The sequence below is a fragment of the Dermacentor silvarum genome, chromosome 8 (assembly GCF_013339745.2).
Source record: "Dermacentor silvarum isolate Dsil-2018 chromosome 8, BIME_Dsil_1.4, whole genome shotgun sequence".
NCBI lineage: Eukaryota > Metazoa > Arthropoda > Arachnida > Ixodida > Ixodidae > Dermacentor > Dermacentor silvarum.
This window is the reverse complement of record NC_051161.1, coordinates 149,484,349-149,511,155: the sequence shown is the minus strand read 5'-3', so window position 1 is coordinate 149,511,155 and position 26,807 is coordinate 149,484,349. Positions and strand designations below refer to the sequence as shown.

At 47.2% G+C, this 26,807-nt stretch overlaps 1 protein-coding gene across 1 annotated transcript in view; it reads right to left on the bottom strand.

The window, feature by feature from the left end:
- Positions 1-26,807, bottom strand: part of LOC119461763 (kinesin-like protein KIFC1) — a 75,156-nt gene that overhangs the window by 44,034 nt on the left and 4,315 nt on the right. Inside the window, exons 3-8 of the mRNA XM_037723141.2 lie at positions 24,182-24,286; positions 13,889-14,027; positions 11,218-11,363; positions 10,317-10,414; positions 7,454-7,610; positions 385-552 (exon numbers count right to left, since the gene is read on the bottom strand). Of these exons, the coding sequence (XP_037579069.1) occupies positions 385-552; positions 7,454-7,610; positions 10,317-10,414; positions 11,218-11,363; positions 13,889-14,027; positions 24,182-24,286 (813 nt within the window). The remainder of the gene's footprint in view (positions 1-384; positions 553-7,453; positions 7,611-10,316; positions 10,415-11,217; positions 11,364-13,888; positions 14,028-24,181; positions 24,287-26,807) is intronic.

Sequence of the window (26,807 nt, the reverse complement as noted above, 5' to 3'; positions counted from 1 at the left end):
ACAATTATGTACTACTGACAATGCTCTCGCGATCATGAAATCGACCAATAGCATTAGCCGTTGGAGCTGATTTCAATGATGCTGAATGATGGCAATGCGGAAGTGAAAGCAGGCAATTTTTCGTTATTTTTTCACAAGAGATTGATAAATCCCAGCTGCATGCGTGTGCAGTAATATTTGGCTCACAAGTTCACGGAAGCCTCTATGACAGATCGGCAATGTTTTCTTACTATGTTTAGAAAGTGTTTTCGGGCCCCTTTAATAGTAGCTAACTGAAGCAGTAAATTATTTAGAGCGCTCTGGCACCTGGCAGTATTTTCAAGGTTTAGAACGCAAAAATTCGTTCAGGCTGGTTGTGAATACGGCCCCTGTTACAGGACGCACCTTGAGCTCCTGCAGGCTGTTGTGCAACTTGCGACGGTCAAGCTCCGCCGCGTTGAGCTGCTCCTCCTGCTCCGCCACTTTGGTACGGAGCTCGTGGACAGATGACTCCAGCCGTGCCCTCTCTGCTTCCAGTGTTGACCGCTGGGACTCGAGAGACTCCTGCTGTGCCTGCCGAACAAACACAACTGTGCCTTCACACACTAAATGTGGCGCATAGCGGAAGTCTTCCAGTGTTTAGAGGGGCCATGAATCTAAATTTTCAAGCTTCAATATTGCATGTTACAGGACGCACGCTACAGCAAGCTGGCGATATTTGAGCACATTTGGCGTTTTCTAAAATTATTTTTTTTATATCGCAATTGAACCGTACAGTTTGGCGACACTGACAGATGACAAACTGAAGTGCATTTCATGTGGTCAAATGTGCGCAGTACAAATGCAGTAGCGTTTTCACATGTGCATCTCGGAAATAAGCCAAAGATAGTTTCTGCAGGTGTTCTCTGGTTCATGCTGTTTGTATTGCGCCAGTGAAGAAATTGGCGTGTTCAATGTGACAGCAACGTCCTTGCTACACCACAAGTGTCAAAGCATCAGGAGCAGCTAAAGTCCAACATGATGCACACGGGATTTCCAAATGATTCAAAGCAGACAATACAGCAGTGGCTATGCACTTGATGTCATACAAGCCACATGACAACGGCTGTCGCTGTCGGTAGAAGTTTAACGGCAGCAATTTCAAATTGAAATTTCGAGTTAAAGGCACGCTGCGAGGCCACTTTCTTTGTTTACGACTCATTCCCCACTCTACTGTCAGTTACAATGACAAGCTGTCAATACTAGTCCAAAAGACAATGTTATGGTCCATTTGAATTGGTGTTTCAGTATGTTGAAACAGCAAAGAAAAGATGGCATAGGTAGCACCACTTTTTTCAACCACAATATGCTCATAAACATTTCTGCCAAGGGAGAAAAAGAATGCAATTATGTGTCAATGATTTCGTCCAACGCCTCCTATAAAGACAATGCCTGGAAAATGAGCCGCGAACTCGCTGCCCTACCCTCGGATTTTTCTCTCCCCCACCGGTAGGTAGGCGAGCGCCTCTGACGGGCGATCCTTGCAAACATGCCGGCGCGCGGCGGCCGGGAGCCGAGCAGCTGGCTTGTCGCGAGCAGACACCTTGGCTAGCCACTGTACCTTGGCGACTGCGCGTGGTCAGCGCTGCTATATGCAGACGATGACACTCAAGTGGTTTTTTTTTATCGCTGTTCTGAGATCATGCGAGTCAGTCACCTTACGGGGCTTTTTGTCGCTGGTCAGTTTGTTTTAGTACAAAAATTTGCTGGAGAGCTGCAAATTTCCGCGCGGCGTCAGCGGCGCTGAAACCTACGCCAGCAATTTTTTTCCCAAGGACGCCGGCGGGAGCTCGCGCCTCTACGCCGGCGGACAGTGCGGTGCCGGCTGCTCCCGGCTACACCATTGGCTACGCCGATGGTGTCATGTGACCAGGCGGTAGGTAGGCGAGCGCTCTCGCACGGCGCCTGGTCACAACACGCGGCAGGGACCTCTCTATGGGAAAAAGAGCGACGTTCCAGGCATTGTCTTTATAGGAGGCGTTGACTTCGTCATTGCCCCGTCTTACCGAGTTGCATACATGACTGCTCTTCAATCTGTGATGTCAGTTTTTATTTGAATGCAATATTCTGAGCATTCGTGGGGCTTTCACGTTTTTATTAGTTTGCGATTGGCATTTGCTGACGTGTGGAGAGATTCGCTTCTTCAGATGCATACTTAGTTGCTTGTATTCACTGTATATTGATACGTAAACATGTTTATCTTTCGCCGATGGCCGCTTTCCCCCGGCTAACAAATGTTAAACGTTATCGCTCGGCGCAGGACGCACCTGTATCGGAAGTTTCTAGAACGTTATCGATGCTTCTTTCCGTTGCCTGTTTTCACCGACGCTTATGTTATCTGATTGTATGAGCGACGCGAATTGTCTAGAACTTTCTGGAAGACACACGCGTACCAGGGATTATTCTGGAACCTTCGATGACTCAGGTATAAAAGCCAACGCGTTTCGCCGCTGATCAGATTTTCGACGACCGCCGACTGTGTTCGCCGCTTTCATTGTGCTTTGAGTGTAGCTTGCTTTTGTGGGCACAGGTTCGCCCAATAAAGAATCAGTTTCGTCATACGCAGTTTTACGACCGTTTACTTCAGCGTGACTACTAAGTGACATCTGGGGGAGGTGCTTTCGTGTCCATGCAGCGGACGCCCCCGAAAAGCCGTGAACCCACCCTGTAACCACTTTTGAGGCAACCATTTCAATAAGTGAATACAATCGAAGCTTGATATATCGAATACGGATATATTGAATTATTTCTTATATCAAACTCTTCTCATATCACATCGAAAATCACATGCATTTCTAAAATTTTGCATAAGTGGGGTCGAATGTAAAATGAGTAAATTTAACATAAAAATCCCTCAACAAGCGGTAGGCTTTCCCACAACACATGAACACAGCGGTGGTGCAGTAGGCGTTTTCGACTGTACACCCTAGGCTACACGCACATATCGATCGCGCAAGAAGTGCCATTTGACCATGTGCACTCTAGCAGCAGGTAGCAGGCTTTCCTGCAACACAATTCGAAAATAGCAGTAGCGCGATGGGCATTTCAGGCTGCTGCGTACTAGGCTACACACTTGCACCAATCCTGACAATGCTTGGGTGACAAACGCTTGACACCAGTGGGGACAAGTGCCATGGCGGCAAGCAAGGCATGGACAACAGTTCTGCTGGCCGCCAATATGGATGGTAGCACGATGCTGCAGCTCCTTGTGATAAGCACGTTCCAAATGCCGAGGTGCATGCCCAACTACCCCAGTATTTGCGTGATGTACACCTGGAACAAGAACTCGTAGACGACTAATGATCGAATTATGATATACACATGCATTTATTAGCAGGTTGGGTCAATTTGTTATGTTCGAACATTGCAATTACATTGTCAATGTTAAAAACTAGACTAATAAGCCGTTATACTAAAACATGGTGTATTTGGCTCATGTTAACTTAGTCATTCCCACTAGCTATCCTCACCAGCCTCCTGCCTTTTTATACCACATCAAATGCCAGTAAGCTCGGAAGCATTTGAGTGTGCCAGTCGTCACTCATCACACTTGCTGTCAAACATTTAGCTCAGAATTAAGGGTGGGACTCCAAAAAAAAAAAAAAGGAAAAATTCAGTGCCATTCCACTCTGAAGGTGGATGACCAGCGGAGCTGTATATATGGTGATAAACTATATTGATTTAAATAAAGACATACCGCACGAATTGTCATTTTCAACCGTCTTTATTATTTTGTCACTAAGGTGACTATAGCTTTGTGGTCGCTTTGGTAGACGGCCATGGGTTCTGTAATGCAGCTGCAAAGGTTCTTCGCGAACGTCAAGTCCATGCAGGACCAATGACATGTGGTAAACCCACCGATGTTTGCATAGCACTGAATGCCGAACCTTTCCAACAGAAACGCTAAGAACCACTTTCCGTCTGGCCGAGACAGATGGCTGGTCCGCGCAGTCGTTCTTCGTAGGCATGCTGTTCTTCCTCGGTCCACACAATACGTGGTCTACGCATCACACGGCCGGAATGCAACCGAGATAATTTGCCAGCAAAACAGATACACCCATTGGCTATTTTCAGTTTTTTGCATAACGAAGCCAGCTGTGGAAGAAGACGACGCTCGAGTCATTGCTGATGATAGTTTTTGGTCTACGGCTTGGTCTACGCACACAGCGATCCGCTGGAAATTGGCATATAACAGCTCCGCCGTAAAACGGCGCACCCTAGCTGTCCCCAAATCCGTGCCCCTTGCTCCCTGAGAGGCTCGCTTTTCCGCAGTTTTGATGCTTAGTGGCCAAGTGTGCTTTACAGGCAAAATGTCCGTAGCAGCACGAAATTACACAATTCAGCACAAAATCACCCCAATATTTTTAGATTAGACAGAAACAAATGCTAAGAACCGTGTTCGTTCCCGTAGAGCCAGCAATATATTCAATTTGATTCAAATATTCGCATCCAATGGAATATTGAACCCCCCCCCCCCCCATTTTCGAATATCTTTTTCAAATCGCATATAATATTAAAAATATAATATTTGAACTTTTCAAATATTTTCAACCCCTAATTAAATGCTATGATGACATGTGTGCTTGTTCATCTTTCTCCGGTGACCGCTTTTCATCAGCTACCAAATTTACAATGTTATTCGCTCGGCGCAAGACACACCTGCATATATCTGAAGTTTCTCGAATGTTACCGATGGTTCTATCCGTTGTCACCGAACCTCGCGGCGCTCAGATCCCCAGCGATGGCTCCCAAGGTACTGGAACGCAATCTTGAAGGCCTTGCTTTTGAACAGTGCTTGTGCTGGAAGCGACTGCAGGCACCGGAAGTGACATCACTGTCACCATCTTTTGAATACACTTAAATCTCGTTATAGCGAAACGGTTTATAACGAAATAATGTATATAACAAAAGAATTTTAATTCCTCATGAAAGCCCCCATAGAAGCCCATGTGTTTAAAGTTTCGTGTTAACGAAAAAGTTTTTATACCGAGCAAGGGATATAACGAAAAATTTTTGTTCTAAAATGACCATTAACCACCCGCTTTGGATACGAAATACTGATTTGTTAAAATGCGCAGCGCTTTGCGGGCCTCTTAATGTACCAGTTTAAATATTCCGCAGCTGCGCTGCACCGGCAACACCCCAAGCCAAGCCAAGTCAAGCTGACCAAGCTAGCCAAGCCAAGCTGGCCAATCCTAGCTTCTGTTGGCATGCTGTGCGCACTCGTTTGCTTTGTTTTGGAAGCGGCTGTAGATCGCTCAGCCCGTTTGCTTTTAACGCCGTGTTGCCGGTTACACGACAGGAAAATGACTGATGGTAGCAGCTGGTCGAAACGAAAACGGAAAGTTATTGCTCTGAATCAAAAGGCAGCCACTTTCTACAATTCTATACAAGCCCGAGCACACTTTCTACAATTCTCAGCAGCAAGGAAGTCATCACTGGCGCTGTTGCACGAGGCGTAAAAGGTACACGGAAGAAGCTCTGGTCTCCTGCCTTTGAAGCAGTGGAAGAGGCGCTGTTCAAGTGGTTTTTGGATGCACGGGCTGCTAATTTGCCCGTGAGTGGGGCACTATTCCAGAGAAAAGCGAGAGACTTTGGCGGGTACGAAGACGGCGAAGATGGTCTCGAGATATAGCAGCTGCTGCTATCTCGAAGGCCGTCCTTCGCTTGAGCAAGATGCAGCAGCGAAGCATCTCAGACTTTTTCATGCTATTTACATAAAAGGCTACGCGGCTAGCGTTGAGTGCAATAAAATTAGTTCTTGTGCTTGATCCCAGTTTTTCGATTAGCACTTTACTGTAGGCACAGCCACTCGGCTGCGACGGGAGCTTATACCTCCACGATGACTTACCTGTAGTCAGTACGCGCTCACAGATAATAATTAGCCGTTTAATAATCGGTCACTTGCTATAAAGAACTAATGGTTATAACGAAAAAATTCGGCCCGCATTCGACTTTGTTATAACGAGATTGAAGTGTACAGTCGAACCCGTTCGTAACGAACTCGATAGTTGTGCAAAAAGTGGTTATTATATCAGTAGTTCGTTATACATGGACTCGCCCTTAGAAATGCTCAAAAATTAACTGCACAGCATTTACAATTTTGCAGCACTTTGGTCCGAAAACCAGATTCTTAGTGTCATTTTCATTCAGGTGTGTTCCGACACAAAGCTGCAAACTTCCGTTAAAAACGTCCGTCGTGTAGCTTTTAAAACGGCAGCCGGTTCTGATCACCTGGCACTTCGAAACTGCAAGCTCAGCCGCCAATTTTTATTCGAGAGTTTGCGATATATTTTACTGCCAGTGGGACATGACTGCATTCCGCACACGAGAGTGAAGCATTCTAGTTGGCTCGAAGCGTTAACTTCTGAGACTACTGCGGCATGGCGCCATTCTGCAGTCTTGGACATCATGGTCTCCGCATTACGACTGCGCGTCAGCCACAGAAGAGCCATATCGGGCGAAAAACAAAAAAGTGATGTTTGAAAGGTAAAACATCACTGCGAACTATTGTCATCAATCGGTAGCGTGTAAACTAAGCGCCGCCGAACTGTGATCTCCCGATAAAATCATAGTAACCGCCGACTCTTTGCAACAGTGCGTGGTGCAGAGTTCTCGCCGACTCGGGCCACGTCGACAGGAACGCTTGAGCGGCCGTTGTTCCCATCATAGAAAGACAGATGGTCATTCCAAATCGTTGAAACAGGCGTAATGCACATGGTGTCGCACGGACAATTGTTCGTAAACGAGACTGACGCTATCGTGGCATCTGATATTGCCTCAGCACACTGTTTATGCGTTATGCGGCACGCCTCCGCCCTGGAGGCGTGCCTTGAAAATGCATGACCACCTGTGACTTTCACGACTTCCGAAATCCACATGAGGTGGTCGCTCACTCATCTCGAAGGCTGTATCGTCGTCGTGATTAGACTGGAGCGGGGAGCGCGCTGCCATGCACCCAGTTTAGTCGTGCTTCCATGCGTTCGGACTTCACGTGTGGCTTGTTTTTACCATGACCGGGTTCGAAGCGTTTGTTTTAGCAGTACGGCGATTTAAAAAAAAGTTCGCTATACCTGGAAGCTGTTTCCATAGGGAGGGTCGGGAAATCATAAATGCACTGAAATGCAGTCGTTATAACCAATAGATTGTTTTATCTGGGATCGTTTTAGGTGGGTTCGACTGTATACACTTTTGTAACAATGCAAAATACAGTCATCACATTATTCAGACTTTCACACAGCAACATCACCTACCCCAGCACAAAAATAATATCAATTTCGTATGGCGAAAAACGTTTCGGACATAAACCGTACAGCGCTGCCACGAACCCGATGGCCTAAACGAAAGTTGCCGTCATGCTGACTGACACGAAAATGCAATCCGGGTCGAAATAACAGAAGAATAAGTACTGCTTTAAGTGTTGAATCTCTCGTACCATGAGGGCAGCACGCTCGGATCGAAGACCAGCGAGAGCTCCTGTGGCATCGGCGAGAGATCGCTCCAGAGTGGCCACCTGCTGTGTGGCTGAACGCAGCTGCAGGGACAGGGAGTCCCTCTCAGCGCAGGCCGACCGCTTTTCGGCCTCTGACGAGCTGCACAGAGCAAAGAAAAACAGAAGTACTGAATCGGTTTAGACTGACAAATATTAATTTTTTTTCGGGGAGTAATAACAAGAAACAAACATTGCAGGAGTGTCCAATAGAGCAATGATTGCGCAGCAGCAGCCATAGTTTTGTTTCTCCATGCGGGACACCGACAATGGTAGATCAATGTCGTTTGCAAAAAGGATCAGAATGAATGCACACTAGGAAAATCAGCTGAACCAATGCACACATTCTAACATTCGCTTTCATCGTTGCCTGCAGCGATTCCGACTTTCACAATGTCGTCGGCCCCCACGGGGGACACGTAAAAACTAATTTACAGGTGCATTTTGATCAAACTTGCAGTATGTATTTTGACATGCTAATTTCAAATGTGCAATTGATTTTCATGAAGTATAGTTCGCAGGAGAGCCCTGAAAAGCTGGTCGTTATGAAGGAGACTCCAGCGCTGGTACATCAGTGTGACATCATGAATATCAAGGCATTTTCTCTTATTTGGGCCATTGCGGCCATGTAAATGTTCCTGAAACTCGACTAGTTCAGTCTCTGCCACTTTGAGAACACAGTGTAGTCTATATTTACCCATAGGCCTGAGCAGTCGCCATCAAAGTCTACGACGTCATGGCGAGCTGGTGACGTGAAACTTTCAATTCAGGTTAAAATGCAGGGATTAAGCTTTAGTAGTTATAATTTATAAATGAGCAGTTTGTGACACACTTTGACGAAGGTTTTAGAAAAGTAAGGAAAAATGTAGTCAGCCAAAGACCTATTGTCAAGAATGGTGTTTACTTTGTGTGCATCCCATGAGAGTTTAGTGTAGTTTTTAAGGGTGGACCCGGCTTTTCAGACTAAAAAGCGGCCCAAAAATCAATTTTCCAATGTTTAAGTTTTCACGTTTCTACACGTTTCTCCAAAATACCGAACAGAAATGCCAAGAACCACTTTCGATCTGGCCAAGGCAGACGATGCCGCTAACCGGCCCATTTTGCCACGCGGCAGCGTCGCAAAATGTGACAGACGCGGAGCAAAGAGCTGTTCACGGAGCACCGCCTGACCATGGATGCTGGCGGTTCACCGGCTCCACTCGAGTGCGATAACGTTTGCACTGCCGACGCTGGTCGCGTGAGAATGGATTCTGCACTCGTGACCGAGGAGAGAGTGCAGGAAGTGCATGCACGGAGCAAGTAGCGCTTCAACGGCTTGGATCAACACCAGCGACTGCGCTGGTGATACGATTGAAAACTTTAGCCGACTAAGCGAAGCGGAGAAAGCGGCGTTGGAACCTGCAGCCCCGTAGACTATCGTCGACCTTGACATTGTGAATGATCTTTTCCGAGTTCTGCGTTGCCACTTGTGCCGAGGAAAAGCGAAGCTAGCCCGTGGCGATCGTGAATACGGCCTGGCAGTGAAACTGTACGTGATGTGCAACAACTGCGGCGAGATTGCGGATGCATGGAGCTCGCGTTGAGTGGAGCAATCGAAAAGGTGAAAACTGTTTGAAGTAAACGTGCTTGCGTGCCATGCATTCGACTGGCAACGGCCAAGCTGCCACGAGCGATATATTTTCTGCAATGGTGCAATGCCGTCGAGCAATGCACAAGAAGATGTTTCAGCAACATCTCAAGAATAAGCTGGAGCCTTGCTGCTACGCAAGCGGCCGAAGATGTTATGCGACAGTGCACACGGGAAGTGTCATCACTCTACGAGGACTTGTGCTTTAGACACGGGTAATGTAGCTGTGCGTTTTTATGGCAGCTGAACGACATGAGGTCCTTCTTCGCACATAATGTCGGAGCTGTTGTTCAACTATTTACCGGTTATGTTCTAGACTACGTAGCGCTATCGAATTTTTGTTTGGGCTCTGAGGTTGGCCGAAAGCCTGGTAGTGAGTGTTATGAGCAATGGAGAGAAGATCATCGCTGCCAGCAGAACACCAGCAGTAAATCTGGGCAAATGGAGGTGGAAGCAGCCTCATCCTTTTTTGAAAGGTCCCTTGTACGGCGCAATCTCCAGAAGGACTCGGCAAAAGAGTGTCAGAGAGGCACAAGGACTCAATACGTCCCGATTATGCACCTGGGGCATTTTAAATGACTCCGGTGAGGATTGCACTACATTTCTGCTAATAAACAACTCGTAAAACATTTTTAGTTTTCTTAATATGGCTATTTTGGTGCTTTTGCAGTTTGGGAGGAGGGTTATTTGGCTTCTAGTCATGCTATTACTATAGTAATTTGTTTGTCAGGTTGGTAAACTAATGTAGAATGAAGTAGGACTAAATTTAATACTGTTAGTAATAGGAAAAATTTAATAAAATAACTTGAATGTCTTGATGTCAAGCTGGCATTTCACTTGTGAAAGCTTGACATACCACAACTTCTGTTCAAATTGGCTTAGAACATCAATTTGTGTTTGACTTCATTCAGGCTTTATTCAAGATTATTGAGATATGTACATTTCTTTTGTTACTCTCACAGTTTAGAAAAAAGTCTTGCTCCTAACAAGACACATGAAATGTTTGATATCTTAAAAACTACTTACTGCAATTGAAAAATATTTCGATATTTGAAATCAGCACATAAAAATATAAAAGCTGTGACGGTTTCATAAATATCTGCACAAATATAAGAAAATTTGTTTCTGAAGCAGGGTCTCCCCTTAACAGCGGGACACACTCGGGCAGAAGGTGCGACCTACCTGAGAGCAGACTCGAGTTCGGAGACCCTGGTGGTCAACTGGGCATTCTTGTCCCGCTCGGCCTGAAGCTGTGCATTAATCTTCTCGAGCTCTTGCAGCTGCAACAGGGACGTATACACATTTTACTCGCAGTCACATGTTATACACAACTGTTGGCACTGGCTCTTGAAGCTTCTTGTCTGAAACATTTCATGTCTTATGCGCCTCAGAGATGCCTAATTACTAATTAGGAAATATTATTAATCAGGTGCCAATTTAAACATGGTGTCTATTTGTCATTGTGTCGAAACCATCCTGTGCGACTATGTGCCTCCCAGATGTCTAATCAGACAAAAATTTTCAATCGGGCACTCAGTTATACTTAGCGTGGGTGGCAGTCCGAAAGAGCTTGTGGATGAACCCACCACGACCGTGGCAGACTTCATAATGCCACGTCAACAGTAGAAGTGAATTACCGAGTAGGGCACTGACTTCGACCATTCCTTGACGGCAGGCTTTTGCGCACGAACTGGAAACGAGGACAAGAGACTGGATAAACACAAGTGCAAGGTTGCAGCTTTATTTGTCACGTTGTGCTTGTCAAGTCTCTTGTCTTCGTTTCTAGTTTGCGCGCAATATGCCTGCTGTCAGTGAATTGCTGCCTTGTCCTTTCTCTTCAGCAACAGGGTCATGCTCACTGAGCAGCCAGGCTAACAGAAATAAATTAACAAACCTCTCCCAGTTGGAGGAAGTAAAGGAACAGAGTAAGGGAATAGAAAGAGGAGCACAGACGAAGTGAGCGACATACACAATCCAGTGGCCACATTCTCAAAGCCTATTGGTAAGCTTGTGGACTTTGAGCATGAAATAGAGCAAGTGAACAGAACGGTGGGGAAAGCGGGGAGGCAGACAGCGCACTCACCCGGCTGGTGCTCTGCTGGCTGAGCTGCTCTTTCTCGCCCGTCACGCTCTTCATGCGCTCCTCAAGGTCGTGCAGACGGCCCTGCAGATCCCAAGGCTTACGCTTGCCCGCTGCAGATGGTGCCAGTGCCACATTGGAGGTTGCACCTGCACACCCGATCCCCGATTACACTTACGTTATAAGTTTAGACAGCTTCTTTCGCATCTTCAGTAGAAGACTATGATGCAACCAACTCCTGTTCAAGTACAGACATAAACGGCAAAGAAGGCTGCTTTGAGGAGACAGCATCCAAGTCTCCAACAACGCAGGTTGCTTTGCTGCCCCAGCGAGCAGACAACAATGAGCAGTAATGGAAAGTGGAGCTGTCATATGGAGCGGGCTAAGAAAAACACACTCAAAGCCAATTACAGTAAAGATTTGGACTGCAAAATGAAGTGTTCACATAAGATGTTTTTTTTTACCAGTGGATGCTTCACGATGAGCTTACAAGAGAGATTTTCAATACTGAAACAAAAAGAGAAAATACAGCGGAATTACCACTTGGCTAAGGTGATGCATGACCCATAATGTTGAGAAACAGGGCAGCATGGCATAGAGCTTTGAAATCAGGCGGTAGTCGCATTGCACTGAAAACCTCAGAGGCAATGTGCTGCGACATGTCATATCCACTAACTACTACATGCATTTGCCAACCACTTAGGTACCATTTAAAGTAGGTTAGTAATAAAACAATACAATTAGCCGCCCAGCATCCATAACAGGATACTTTCAACAGCGTAACACTACTCATTTATAAACAATTTAGACCGAACTTTCGCTGTAGTTGAAGGCCAACGGTTCAAGGCATGTAATCGCAGACATCATGGTTTAAGTGTCAGTGCTGTTCTAGAGAAGGTCAACAGGTTTGGGGAAACAAGGGTTTTCGGAAGCAATCTTTGGGACTCGTCTAACTTGGAAAGGAAGTCGCCTGGAGTTTTCTAGCAGACTGGGTAAAATTGAACACAAGTCAAATGCCTGCCAAAAAAGAAAATTAGCTACAAATAAACACCCTGCAGAATTGTGTCCACGACCACAGCCTTGACTGTGAGCCGTGCAAAGACTCCCAGGGCTAATCTTTCACGCTTACACAAAAACCCAAGAAAGCAGATGGGATGATGGCAGCCATAATCGCTTAATTGGTCAAGTGCTGCATGCATAATGCAGAAGATGTTTGTTTGGCTCTGACGTACAGCAAGTTATCTTTTGGTCTATAGCCCATCTCACAAGCTGGTTGCAGCACTGCCGAGGGTATGAGGCGTACACAGGCAATATCCTTGCGCAGCGGTATGTATAGTTCCAGACATAACTGGTTGATTATTGGCTACACTAGAGAGTTGATCTTGCTCACTACATCATACGGTACAGCAATACGCGACATGTTAGGACCTTTGCGCAAGCACGTCGTATACCGAGAATTACTGTGGCAGTTACCGCTGGCAACTGTAGTAGCCACCCTAACCGTGGCAACATGGCAGCGCCTATACAGCGCCGACCACCCGCTTCGATCCGAATTCGCGCTTGTTTCTTGCTGAAAGGGCGGAGAGCCAATAACAAGAGGCGAAATCCGTCATCGCCATGTCTCATCTCAAGCTGAGGTGAAATCATCAGGGACGTTCTGTCGCAATTATTGAGATCGGCTGTTTGTTTTCACGCTGCTAGGACTACAAAAAATGCCACCGAGCTGTAAAACTGGTTTGATTTCTAGTTAGCAGATGGCGCCACAGTGTTAGCATTGGTGATGCGTTGACGATGTGGAACGCTATAAAAGCCTAATTGTTCACTGCATATTTTACTACCCCGCTCTAGCATAGTACGTGAGGACTGTAGCAAGCAAACTCCAAGTAGACGCTGCCAGACGTTGTGGCACAGGTGAACATTTGCAAGGGCAATCGCTTGTACTACTTACTAAGGAGGCTGCAATGTAACTGCAGGGAAAGCGTACAGGTAAAGTGAAGCTCCGCTGTCGCATGCATGTAAACACAGCTTATGGTTACGGCGTCAAAACATTTTTTGCATCAATCCACCAACCATGGAGCCCCTAACTGGATGGCAAGCAGGCACTGACAATATGTACGAGTGCAGAGTGTTTAGTAAAGAGCTTCACATGCTTTAATTGTTCTACATACTATGACGTCTGTTGGCACGACGTTTATTCGGCCCGAGTACTCGGGGGCGAACCAGCAAAAGCACACACTCGATGATGATGATCACACATGATGAGGATCGAGCAACGTAGAATGATGATAATGTATAGATTGCGTGCGTAATAAACGCCCACAATACATACATACACAGTAAGACACACCCAGTGACCCAAATGGTCTACTATGCCAGACAGCAGCCAGCATCACCTAGTGGCCCAAGCGAGTAAAAAACTTGGGTCACTTGATATGTGAAAGAGGTTAGCTACAGAAAGACAGATAAACATACCACAAAGTGTGTAAAGCTCCCAGAGAATGCTAAACGCATTAACATCAAGCTGCTCAAATGCCCTTACTCCCACTCAGAAATGTGTCAACCAACCTGATGGTTGAAGTAATCTTAGCATGAAGCACTGAAGGGTAGATCTCAACCCACACGAATAAAAATGTTGCTTAGTGCAAGCAGAGCAGATGCAGCGAGTGGGACTTGCCTTTTGGCCGTGGACCACTGGCAGTCCCATTTGCAAGGTTGAGGGCAGAGCCAGCGACATTCCGATGCAACCTGCCGAGAGGCACTGGCATGGCTGCACCAGGACGTGGCCTCTTGGGTTGGTCAGCAACACCCACCCGCTGTGGAAATGTGGAATGGATGTGAAACTTATGAGGTGAGCTGAGGTAAGACGAGGACTAATCGTTGATCGAGCCTAGGCATGGTGACTAGCCAGCACCAACTACAGATGCACCCCTGCCAACCTGTGAACTTTAAAATTCGTAAGAATACCTTAGACATAAGGGGGGGGGGAATAGCACACATTTATTTCATGCTTAATGAGACAGGAAGAGAGCGGGTGTGGATCAGAGAGCAAACGGGGATAGCAGATATTCCAATTGACATTAAGATAGAAAAAATGGAGCTGGGCAGGCAATGTAATGAGTAGGACGGATAACTGGTGGACCATTAGAGTTACAGAATGGATACCAAGAGAAGGGAAGCACAGCCGAAGACGGCAGAAAACTAGGTGGGGTGATTAAGTTAGGAAATCTGCAGGTGCAAGCTGGAATCAGCCAGCACAAGACAGGGGTAATTGGAGATCGCAGGGAGGAGAGGCCTTTGTCCTGCAGTGGACATAAAAATAGGTTGAGGATGATTTAATATTTGCCCTCAGCACACACCTATTGTGGAATATTTGCGTAAGCCCTTTATTTGCTGCAATTTCCCTTTATTACTTTTAGACGCAGCGCACAGGCAGCAGTAAACTAGGCAAAGCAGACTGACAAGCGACAGATCAGCGACTGCTGCCTATTTCGGCTAATTCAAGGGGCCCCGAAACACTTTAACCAATCATAGAATGACATTACCATTTGATGATGTTACCTCATGATCTTGTGCAGCAAAAATTTTTCGAATCCTTCAAGCACAAGTGAAGTTAGACGTACCGTAGTTATTCAATTATAAGGCAGTCATGATTATAAGGGAAGGGTGCAATTGGGGGGACCCAAGAAAAAAAAGCTTCAGTATGCACGCCAATATAAGGCAATACAGAGTAGCCGGTGGACTAGAGACTCGGCAGGGATCGCCTGAAATACTGAATTACTAACACAGCCAAAATGCAAAATGGCGACCGTGAAATGGGGGGGCTTCAACATGAAGAGTGCGAGTTAGATGCGAATCTTGCCTTTAAGTGACTTCACGGAACCACAGCGTGCGCTACCGTAAATCCACACTGTAAGGTGAAATTTGCACTGCTGTGAAGCGAATCTAAAGTCAAAATTTACGGATAAGGCGGGAGGTGACCTCGAGACTAAAGCTAAAATTGTGGGAAAAACCTCGCCTTATTTGCAAATAAATATGGTAGTTGTTGGACCTATGTGTGGCTTTCTCGTTTGCACTGGCGCAATGGAATCTACACAGGAGAGATGGCAAGGGGGCACAAGGGAGAAATGCCCGCTTGCCATGCCCAAAGGTTGAACGCCTCAGCTGTGAGCGGCAATGCCTTTTGTTTTACAATTCGCTTTAAGAAAGCGCCTCCACTTGGCTCTAGAGCGTCGAGAACAGCCTTGAATAAGCATGCGCTACGTGCGTCTTATCCCTTTTGCAGCAAACTGCACTCGACAGATGGCACTTCAGCACCATGCCTTACGCTGTGACTTTATTTAGAACCAGGGCAGAGCATCATTTTGCCTCCTCTCCTATACCAATCTATTAACAACCTATGTAGGTTAACATATTTGCAGACTCCGAAATGTTGATAACGATCTGACTAGAAACTCACTAAATTTATTGCCTCTCTCACTTAGTTCTCATGCAGAAGAAATTGGCATGCCATGGTTCGGTCTACAAAACCTTGCTGCTAAAAAATTCCTCATCGAGGACAACTTCCGGTAGAAACTAGGTCAACTTTTGCACAAGGCACAGTTTTGAACTCCCCACTGTTCACTTCTCAACAGTGTAGGCATAAATACAGGTATACATACACCAAGCCATTTTCTGGCTTGAAGAAAAATCTAGAGGCTATTTCAAAGAGGCGAATTTACTGCAAACGCATTACGCAAACACTTTAGCAGACTGTGGGAGGATAAATGTGCATGTTTTGTCCATCCAGGCCTAAAGATGTTACAAGCTAAAAGGCGGTGCGATTGTAATGTTTACAACTGCGGCCAGTTGCAACGGGACGAAGTGTCAAACTGGGAACCGTTCCATAAACCAAATCAACTGGGACCAGTTACATTCTTAGTTGCAAATTTTCACCCGAGCTTGCTACTCACTTTGTCGAAATCTTTGCTCAAATATTGATACGTTCCATTTCACATTGGCGCCCCCTGCACCAAAAGTGAGGTGCTCAGCTATACACATTATGTGCTCGTAAAGCATTGCTTCGGAATCCTACATGCGAGTGTTCATATTGGCATGTGTACATTGGTTTCCTTTTGGCAGGTGGTCGTTTTCATTAAACTATTACGCTCAAACCTCTTTATAACGAAGTTGAAATTACTTTGTTATATCCATTACTTCGTTATACCGACTATAGGCCTTTACTGCATATACCCAATGGTATGCACAACTTTGAGCATGCAAAGAAGAATACGGCACTGCAGCCAGCTGAACCGCTACATAGTCGCGTATGCGATGAAAATCCAATAAAACAACAGCAAAAGACTCTCCAGTGTGTGCAACACGCAACATTCTAGCACCTGACACGACAGCCGTTACGATAGCGCCCTTATGTTCCAACATGATTTCACTTTCGCTCTTCAGATGGCTTGCTCATATTGTGAAACGTTGACGCGGTCGAAGGGAACAGTTGCGATGCACAGGAAGCCCGTAGTCTTCGGGCAGCACGAAACAGAATACCGTGGGCCGGCTATGTAGGCAAGTCGGGCATTATTATCGGGCAACCTCTACGACTTTCGGAGATAGTTTGTTTCACAAGATTTCGCAAACGCGTCGAAATATACAGCCGGCAAAGCTTGTCAAGCTTTCTCACGGCTCCGCTGTGCAAGTGTGCCGGCTTGGCTTGGCCGGCTCGTCCCTGTTGCAGTGGTGCAGCGCAGCTAGGCGTGACCATGAGATGGCTATCTCGGAGGGTGCAATTAGTCTCGCCAGCTACATGTCACAGTGAGAGAGAGAGATTTGACATGGAAGAACTGCTGCTTATGCGCGGCCACCGTGCGCGTGGTTAGGCCAGTGTATTCGAGGCTAGAATTTTGAAATGCCGCACCAAACAAATGCGGAACTCGGCGTAAAGCAATATGCTTGGTGCGCAACAGTCGGCATTTTTGGTTTCGGAGACATCTAGTTCGTTATATTGTCGCGATGCACAAATCTCAGGAGCTTTATTATAGAAGCACCGCGCCGTACTCGGGAGAAGGAACCAGAGAGGCGCCAACAACAAGAATCTCTTCTTCTCTAGATGCCCTCCGGAATCTCGAGCAGCCCGGTCGTCGTCTTTGTCGGCGCCAGGGTGCACTTGTGCACGAATACCGACGCGGCATTACCCTCCCTCCAGAGCGAGCATCGTCCCGATGCTGATCAGATCGTGGCGGAAAGACTCGTAGTTGATAGCTTGGCGGTGTCCACTTCACTCTGAATGATAAGGCTTCATGCGCACTACGTGCACTACCTCAGGCACCTGTTGACGGCGTTTCGAGCAGCATGAACCATCACCAACAACCTCGTAGGTCACGTCGCTAATACGGCGTAGAACCTTGTATGGTCCGAAGTACCGGCGTAGAAGTTTCTCCGAGAGCCCTCGGCGTCGGACGGGAGACCAAATCCAGACTCTTTCCCCAGGCGTATAAGCGGCAAATTGGTGGCGGAGATTGTAGCGTCGTGCGTCGCGTTCTTGCTGACTAGTTATCCTGACGCGGGCGAGCTGTCGTGCTTCCTCGGCGCGTTCAGTGAAATCTGCGGCATCTGCATCTGAACCATTGCAGTCATGAGGCAGCATAGCGTCAAGCATTGTAGTGACTTCTCGACCATGGACCAGAGCGAACGGCGTCATTTTCGTTGTTTCTTGGCGTGCCGTATTGTATGCGAATGTGACGTATGGTAAGATTGTGTCCCAGTTCTTGTGCTCCACATCGACATACATGCAAAGCATGTCTGCGATGGTCTTGTTGAGGCGCTCGGTAAGCCCATTTGTTTGTGGATGATAGGCCGTCGTCTTCCTATGGGCTGTGCCACTCAGCGTGAGCACAATTCGCAGAAGCTCAGCTGTGAATGCGGCTCCTTTGTCGGTTATGATGATCGCTGGAGCACCGTGTCTGAGGACAATGTTCTCGATAAAGAATCGTGCTGCTTCAGCTGCCGTGCCGCTCGGAATCGCCTTGGTTTCCGCATATCGGGTTAGATAGTCCGTCGCGACTATGACCCATCTGTTGCCGCTGTCAGATAGTGGAAAGGGGCCCAGGAGGTCTATGCCAATTTGAGCAAACGGCGTTTCCGGTACTGGAACGGGGTGCAATAGCCCAGCGGGTTTAGTCGGTGGTGCTTTGCGTCGCTGACACTCAAGGCATGTCCTCACGTAGTGCTTCACCTCTTCTGCGAGCCTAGGCCAGTAGTAGTTTTGTTTGATTCGTGCTAGTGTTCGCGTGTAACCAAGGTGGCCCGAGGTGGCTTCGTCGTGGCAGGCTTGCAAGATTTCGCGGCGCAGAACTTCGGGAACTACTAGCAGATGGCTCTTCCCTGTTGGAGAGAAGTTCTTCCTATAGAGAACGCCATCGCGCAAACAGAATGAAGGTAGACTCCGGGAAAATAATCTTGACACCTTCGTAGCTCGCCCTTCCAAGAACTCGATCAAGGTGTTGAGCTCTCGGTCGGCTTGCTGTTGCTGAGAGATGGCGGCCGCATCAACAATCCCTAAAAAGCCTGCGCATTCATCCGCATCTGCGCTCGGTGATTCAATAGGTGATCTGGAGAGGCAGTCGGCATCGAGGTGCTGTCTTCCCGATTTGTACACCACTGTCATATCGTACTCTTGAAGCCGTAAGCTCCAGCGTGCCAAACGTCCGTACGGGTCTTTCATATTGGTCAGCCAGCAAAGCGAATGATGGTCGCTTACTACTTGAAAGGCGCGGCCGTATAAATACGGGCGAAACTTCGTGACTGCCCATACGACGGCTAGACATTCCTTCTCCGTGGTTGAGTAATTGGACTCGGCACGTGACAATGTTCGACTTGCATAAGCAACTACTCTCTCGGCACCGTCTTGCCACTGAACAAGGACAGCTCCAAGGCCCACGTTGCTGGCATCGGTATGGATCGCCGTTGACGCATCCTCGTCAAAGTGAGCGAGTACTGGCGGAGTTTGTAGACGCTGCCGTAACTCGTTGAACGCCGCTTCTTGCTCCTCTCCCCATACAAACGCAACGTCGTCTCTAGTGAGGCGGGTGAGTGGAGAGGCGAGATGTGCAAAATTGGCAATAAATCGTCGGTAATAAGCGCAGAGACCCATGAAGCGTCTGACCGCCTTCTTATCCGTAGGCCGAGGGAACTTTGCGACTGCTGCAGTTTTATCGGGGTCAGGCTTAACTCCTTCTTGACTAACTACATGACCCAGAAACTGAAGCTGTTCAAACCCGAAGTGACATTTTTCAGGTTTCAATGTGAGTCCCGCGGACCGTATGGCTTGAAGAACTGACAGCAGCCGCTTTAGATGTTCTTCGAAAGTGGCGGAAAAAACAATCACATCGTCGAGGTACACCAGGCATGTCTTCCACTTCAGACCGGATAAGACAGTATCCATGAGCCTTTGAAACGTGGCTGGGGCCGAGCATAAGCCGAAAGGCAGAACCTTGAATTCATAAAGCCCATCAGGCGTCACGAATGCCGTCTTCTCTCGATCACGCTCATCTACCTCTATTTGCCAGTATCCACTCTTAAGGTCCATAGAGGAGAAGTAGCGCGCATGCCGTAGCCTGTCTAAAGAGTCGTCAATCCGCGGCAGCGGATACACATCTTTCTTTGTAACATGATTCAGCTTGCGATAATCAATGCAGAACCGCAAGCTACCATCTTTCTTTTTGACAAGCACCACAGGTGATGCCCATGGGCTGTTCGACGGCTGGATGACATCATCCTGTAGCATCTTTTCAACCTGCTGCTGTATCGCCTCGCGTTCTTTCTGAGCTACACGATACGGGTTCTGTCGGATGGGTCTTGCTGTCTCCTCCGTGATGATGCGATGCTTTGTCAGCGGCGTTTGACCAACTCGCGACGTAGACGAGAAGCAGTCCTTAAACTGTTCAAGCAGTTCCATAAGCCGGTGTCGATCTGCAAGTGTTAAGCTCGGTCCAATATCGACGGCAGGTATGCATGGCGTTGTAGGAGCCTTGGCTTCTCCTTGCATAGCAAAAGAGTCTTCAGTGTGGTCGATATCATCGAGATACGCGACAGCGGTGCCTTTACTGATATACCGACGTTCGTTTGTGAAATTTGTCAATAGAACATCTGTACGCCCGTCGACTAAGGAGACGATGCCACGGGCGATGGCGACTCCTAGGCGGAAGAGAAGGGTGGTTGCATGTTCCGCGACCGCTTCTTCGGTGAGCTGTGTGCCACAACTGACGGAAACAAGGCTGCAAGACAGTGGCGGTATGCAGACGTCCTCGTCGATAATACGTAAGGTGCGGCGCTGTCGCTCTGTTCCATTGGCCGTGTCGTTAGCAGGAGAAAACGTTACTACGCCGTCGCGTATGTTGACAACGGCACCATACTCCCTTAAGAAGTCCATGCCTAAAATGAGTGATTTGCAGCACTCCGGCAGAATCACAAATGTGGCGACAAAAGCTGCGTTCCCTATCGTGAGCCTTGCAGTACATTTGCCTGTAGGAGTCATAATCTGGCCGCCACCATTGCGAATATAAGGGCCCGTCGATTTAGTCCTGACTTTCTTGAGTTTGTCTGCCAGCGGCTCGCTCATAATTGAAAAGTCCGCGCCAGTGTCTACTAAGGCCGTCACTTCGTGCCCGTCAATCGTAACAGCGAGGTCGGCAGTCACAGTTTTGTCGGCATTATTTACGTTTTGATCGGCGCCTTCCTTTCTCGGCAACAAGGGGGGATTTTCGGCAATTTGAGGACTTGCAACCTTCCCCCTTGAGGTCGCTGCTTTCAGTTTCCCCGCCGTGGGCTGGGAGAACGACCTCTCACGACGTCAGCAAAAGTGCGGCTGTTCGGCGAGGCGAAACGTGCTGGAGACGGTGAGCGCGACCGGAGATTCGAAGAGCTCACTTGCCGGCCAGTGCGGCTGTCGTCGAAGGGGACGCGGTTTTCGTCAGCCAGGCGACGCGTAGTGCCATATGGGCCACCCTGGTAGCCAGCTGGGCGATGAGGGCAGAAACGATAGATGTGTCCTGGTTCGCCACAATTGTAGCACAATGGCCGCCGATCTTCAGTGCGCCATATATCGGTCCTACGGAGCTGGGGCCGTCTGACAGGTTCCCGTTGGGCCCAGGCTGCGACAGGAGGCCGTTGACGGTATTGTGGCGACGGCAGGGAAGACAAGGGACGGTAAACAGCGTCTGTATGGCTGTATGTGTTCGGCTGGTACGGCGGCTCAGACGGCGACGGACGGCGGACTGCGTCTGCGTAGCTATATGGATTCGGCTGGTATGAAAGCTCGGTACGAGGCTCGGAAGGGGCAAGCACCTGTCGGAGTTCCTGTCGTACCACTTCAGCGACGGAGGCAACCGGGAACTCGTGCGGCGGTGCGAGCCTAGCGTTCTCCTTCGCAATTTCCTCGCGCACAATCTGGCGTATCAACTGGCGCAAGCAGGATTCATCGTCCGTAACCAGTGCTGCGGCTCCTGTCGGTGCCCCGGCAATCAGACGATCGTACTGTTGGTACCGCTGCTGCAGCGCCCGCTCGATTGCTGTGGCCTCTTTAATGAACTCGTCCACTGTCGTCGGTGGATTGCGCACAAGGCCAGCGAACAGCTGCTCCTTGACACCACGCATGAGATGGCTGAGCTTTTTAGCCTCCGGCATGTTGGGATCTGCGCGGCGAAACAAACGCGCCATGTCTTCGGCAAACATGGCGACACCTTCATTTGGCTTTTGGATGCGCGTATCGAGAAGGCGCAGTGCGTTTTCACGTCGATTTGTGTCCCCGAATGTGTCGAGAAACCGACGCGAAAAGTCCTCCCACGTTGTCAGACTTCCCTCGCGGTTTTCAAACCACGTCTTTGCACTTTTTTCGAGTGCGAAATAGACGTTGAAAAGCTTCTGGTCGGGGCGCCAGTGATTCGATCTCGCTACCCGTTCATATTTCTCCAGCCAGTCCAACGCATCTTCATGCGCGTCACCGTGAAATGGTTCAGGAATCCGAAGGTTTTGAACGGTTACCTGAGTTGGGCTGCTTGGAAGTGCCATTGCTGGAGCTGGGGTGGCAGCCGTTGATGAAGACGATGTTTGCAAGACGCCAAATTCGGGGCTCAAACCTTGCAGGCGGCGGCTCGTGCGGTGAACAGGCGTCTCGACGCGTGGGTGTCTTGTGGGGCTAGATGCAGGGCTGCTTGTAGGAGTGCCGATCATGAGGCGACGGTACCCAGCACTTCCACCAGTGTCGCGATGCACAAATCTCAGGAGCTTTATTATAGAAGCACCGCGCCGTACTCGGGAGAAGGAACCAGAGAGGCGCCAACAACAAGAATCTCTTCTTCTTCTCTAGATGCCCTCCGGAATCTCGAGCAGCCCGGTCGTCGTCTTTGTCGGCGCCAGGGTGCACTTGTGCACGAATACCGACGCGGCAATATTCATTGGCAGAACAATTTCACTTCGTTAAAGCGAGGTATTAAATACATGGATCTCTATGGGGATTTCAAGGGGAACTGCATTTACTTCGTTATATCCAGCCTTGTTATTACGAGGTTCAAGTGCAATGTTATCACATTATCACACAAGTCACTGTACACGAGAATTTGTGAACATCTTCACCCCCACAGCTAGATAGGCCGTCTTAATCAAATGGTACGGATCGGAGTACATTCTCAGACTGAAACAAGCACAGCGGACTGCTCTAGTTTACTATGACAGACGTACACTCAACCGCAAAAGCTTACAGACTGCAGTATCTAAAAAAATGAATTTATAAGGAGTTTGTGACCGAAGCAAGTAAATAAAACTGTATAACATAATGCCATTCATATGCACATGCAATGGCTGAAAGCCAAATACAATAGATTCTCATTCACACTTTCACCTTACTGCCTTAACTGCCATAGGGGGTATTAAATACGAAGTGGGATTACAAAAATTTTAATGTTTGCTAGTCGCTTTGCCACAATGCGTGATGAGAGGTAACCTTTTTGCCTTTATATGATCATGCCCTTTTTGGTAAAACATTATCATTATTCCTTTTTTTCCGTTGAATTAGACTAAGCGTGTATATGAGTGCATTGTCTCCGAAAACTTGTTTCGAAGTGCTCGCACGCAGAACAGCCATTTTCCCCCACTTACATATTTGCAATTGTACTTAGCTGAAAATATTGGGCTTTCTTTGGACGTTATATGTGATGAATTCTTTGTCTTTAAGCTGACTGCTAGCTTTGCTTGCGTTGTGCACAAACACTATTGATGTTAGCTTTTTTCCCCATCTCTTTTATAGTATTCTGCTTTATTGTCGCACTTCGATGTTTGCCATTGTTGGAAATGTGAGCAATTCTACATGCTTTTTGTTACCTAGTTAGAACCGTGCTGTGTTTCGATTTTTTTAAAGTCTTGTTATACCACTGCCCTCTGTAATGCTACGGCAATTAAGGGTATTGTAAATAAATAAGTAAACGCAGACGAACTAGTTAGGGCCGAATATTGACACACGTACATTAGTTATTGTTTTCCGGGGACAATTTTTCATTGGCTAACCACTGTTTCCAAGTCACCGCTCAGTACAAGACACTCCTTCACGCATCGGAACTTGAAGGCACGTCCCCCATCTATAGCAAAAGAAGCTTGTCGAACCAAACCGGGCAGTGTGCACGAAGCGAATAGTGGTGTACATTCTGGAATGTATGCGAGCACAAGTGAGTACGCTGTCATATATGACAAGTCATACATAAATAGCCAACACACTTCACCCGTACATTGAATTTTGATGCCTGACAGTTGTACTTGCCACTAGCGTGATTTGAGTGTTATGTACTTGTTTTTTCTGGCCACAAGCTCACCCAATCAAGAGCTAGATTCGTAACTCTCACTTTTTACAGTGACAGGTTCTTCACCCTTAGTACATAACAGTATATAGTAGGCAAAGTTACCTCTGGATGTAATTAAAATGCAATAAGCTCACCTGGTTCTCTTTGATGGCTGTGGTGCTGACGCTTCTTCGAAGGCCACCGAAGCCCGGCACTGCTGGCCGCTTGGTGGGCGAGCGCAGCTTGCGCACTGTACCTGCCTGCAGAAAATTTAAAACATCACTAGTACTTGCGGCTGGCCTAATTGATTCCTACTCATTACGGTGTGCAAAACTCCAAAGGATGGGAGAGGAATGAGCATCCTTTAAATGAAGCTGCAATTATGCACAAACACATGCATGCACTAAAATCAGCTTACAAAAATAGACACAAAATTGCCATTATGCATGCTTATTCTAATAGGATAAAAGAATTGACACCTCTTCCTGGCTTGTCGTTCTTTCATATCGTTTCTAGTCTTACAGAAAAAAAACAATGAGAACCCACTTACATATTTGACAACATGCACTCGAACCTGCGTAAGCCAAATTTTGAATAATATTGCATTCAAAGCCAATTATACAGGGCTAGAAGGTTTATAACTCAAGATGTTGACTGCTTTAAAGTATTTGCACATTTCGTTCAGTATGCAACCTGTGAGCAAGCACCCTGCTTTATTTTTGCAGAATTATATGCACCGCAGATAAATAAAAATATTCTATGTCCATAAAATATTTATGTAACAGCATCTAAAATTTCAGTTGCCATTAAGCGCTGTTTTACGACGCTTGCGCTGCTGCGAGTAGGCTTTAACGATCGAGTGGGTCTGAAAAATTCCGCTTTAACAAACAGTGTCGACTATGTTTGTATTCCTTTGAGATCACCTGTGTTCTGAACTAAATGGAAATAAGAAATAACAGTCATTGGTGTCAATATGACAATGGTAAACAACCCTTTAAAATTTAGCACATTATGATAAAATCATAAGAGTTGGCAGACAAGCATATTTAGTGATCAATTCCTTTCATCAAGGTAGTACCAACATTTGTAGTGTTACAGTTTTATATGTATTTCAGTATGAACTGAAGTGCCGCCCTCAAGGATTATTATTATCGAACAATAGTCTGTAGCTATGACCCGCAGCAAGTATCATAAAAAAGAAAGGCCTTTTAAGAACTTCATAATGTCGTCACAAATCATTTTCTAAAAGTAAAAGCAACATTATGTTTAAGAGCTAGAAACGTGTAGAAGGTGCTCAACGACAAAAATCTGAGGGCACCTAAGCACTTCTTACGAGTTGTGAATGCGAAAGCATTAATGTCCAACTGAACACCACTGAGCGGTCCTTAGAGTTATGAACTCCTCACGGGCAAGATAGCGCGTTTAGATTTCGCTTTACCAATGCGCAGTTATAACGCAGGCAAGCGCTTGCGCGGCCAAGGAAAGCGTGGATAACACAGGCTTCCAAGAGTGAGGGTGATGGCGTCACAGCGATGCCGGACGCAGCACCTGGTGCGCTAGTGTGAGCAGTCCCTTTTCTCCCACTCTGCTCCGTCGTGGCATTGCAGCCAATGGGAGTTTAGGCTGCTACAGATGCCGGACGCCAGCTTTTTTGCTCAATGAGCCATTTGACCCTTTCGCACCAAAAGTGATTAGGTCACCGAGTACCCACCAAAAAAGATCACAAAAGGTTGGAAAATAATTGGACCAGTTTTCATTTTGCCCCAATGCATTGCATGCCAAGTAAGACCTGCACAGACATCATGCAGACATCAAATGAATGAGTATGCCTCTATTGAGCAGACTTGCAGTTGCACATACTTTCACATAGCAATGTCGAAGCCCACCCCTAATCATTTGAATGAGAGATCCAAGCTGTAAGCCACTAGACAGTTCGCTGAAGGTGAAGCGCTGCTGTGACGATTTTGCTTTTCAATCCTTATTGTCTAACCACAGCAACGACAATCATGTTACTGAACCAAATTATGAGAAGAACAGTTGGAGATATTGAAATGCTTTACAAAAGTTTGCAAATAAAGCTTAGTTTAAATCGTATGCACTGCTTTTGCTTGCCTCAATCAGCTGGAGCTAGCAAGCAAGATGGACCGACGATGTACATCAGGGCAGCTCCACCATTAGCATAATGAACCAAGAACATTTGAACTACTCACGTCTAGCTTAACACATGTATATTCGCTGATTTGATTACATTCTGGCCACTGTGCAATATACAGGTCTTTGAAATTGCAGTTTTGTTAGGTTTTGTTACATGAACTCTCAACGGGGTGTTCTGTTAAGCCCAAACTGCATGAGAGTGATTTTGTGCGCGACGGCGACGAGCGACGACTTCGAGCGACGAAACGGATAGTCGCGCGAACAGATCGCTCGGTCTTTTCGCTCAATCGCTCGGTTCTAGAAATCTAGAATTCGTCGCTCATCGCCCGGAAGTGCTATGAGCGACTAGCCAATAGTGCGAAGCCAGAACTGGATATACATCAGTCAAGCACTACCGATTGCCGCACGGATAATAATGTAGTGCATGACCTTTAGAAATATTTATGCTGCTCTTTACACTAAAACACATCACTTAAATTAATAAAGCAAGCGTCACGCCAGTTTCGGCGAGTATTTGCTGCCCTCATACTGGCAACACCGGGGAGACGTCGCTCAAAGTCGTCGCTTGTCGCTGTCGCGCGCAAGATCACGTGAATGCGGTTTATACTTTATCGTTGACATATTTTA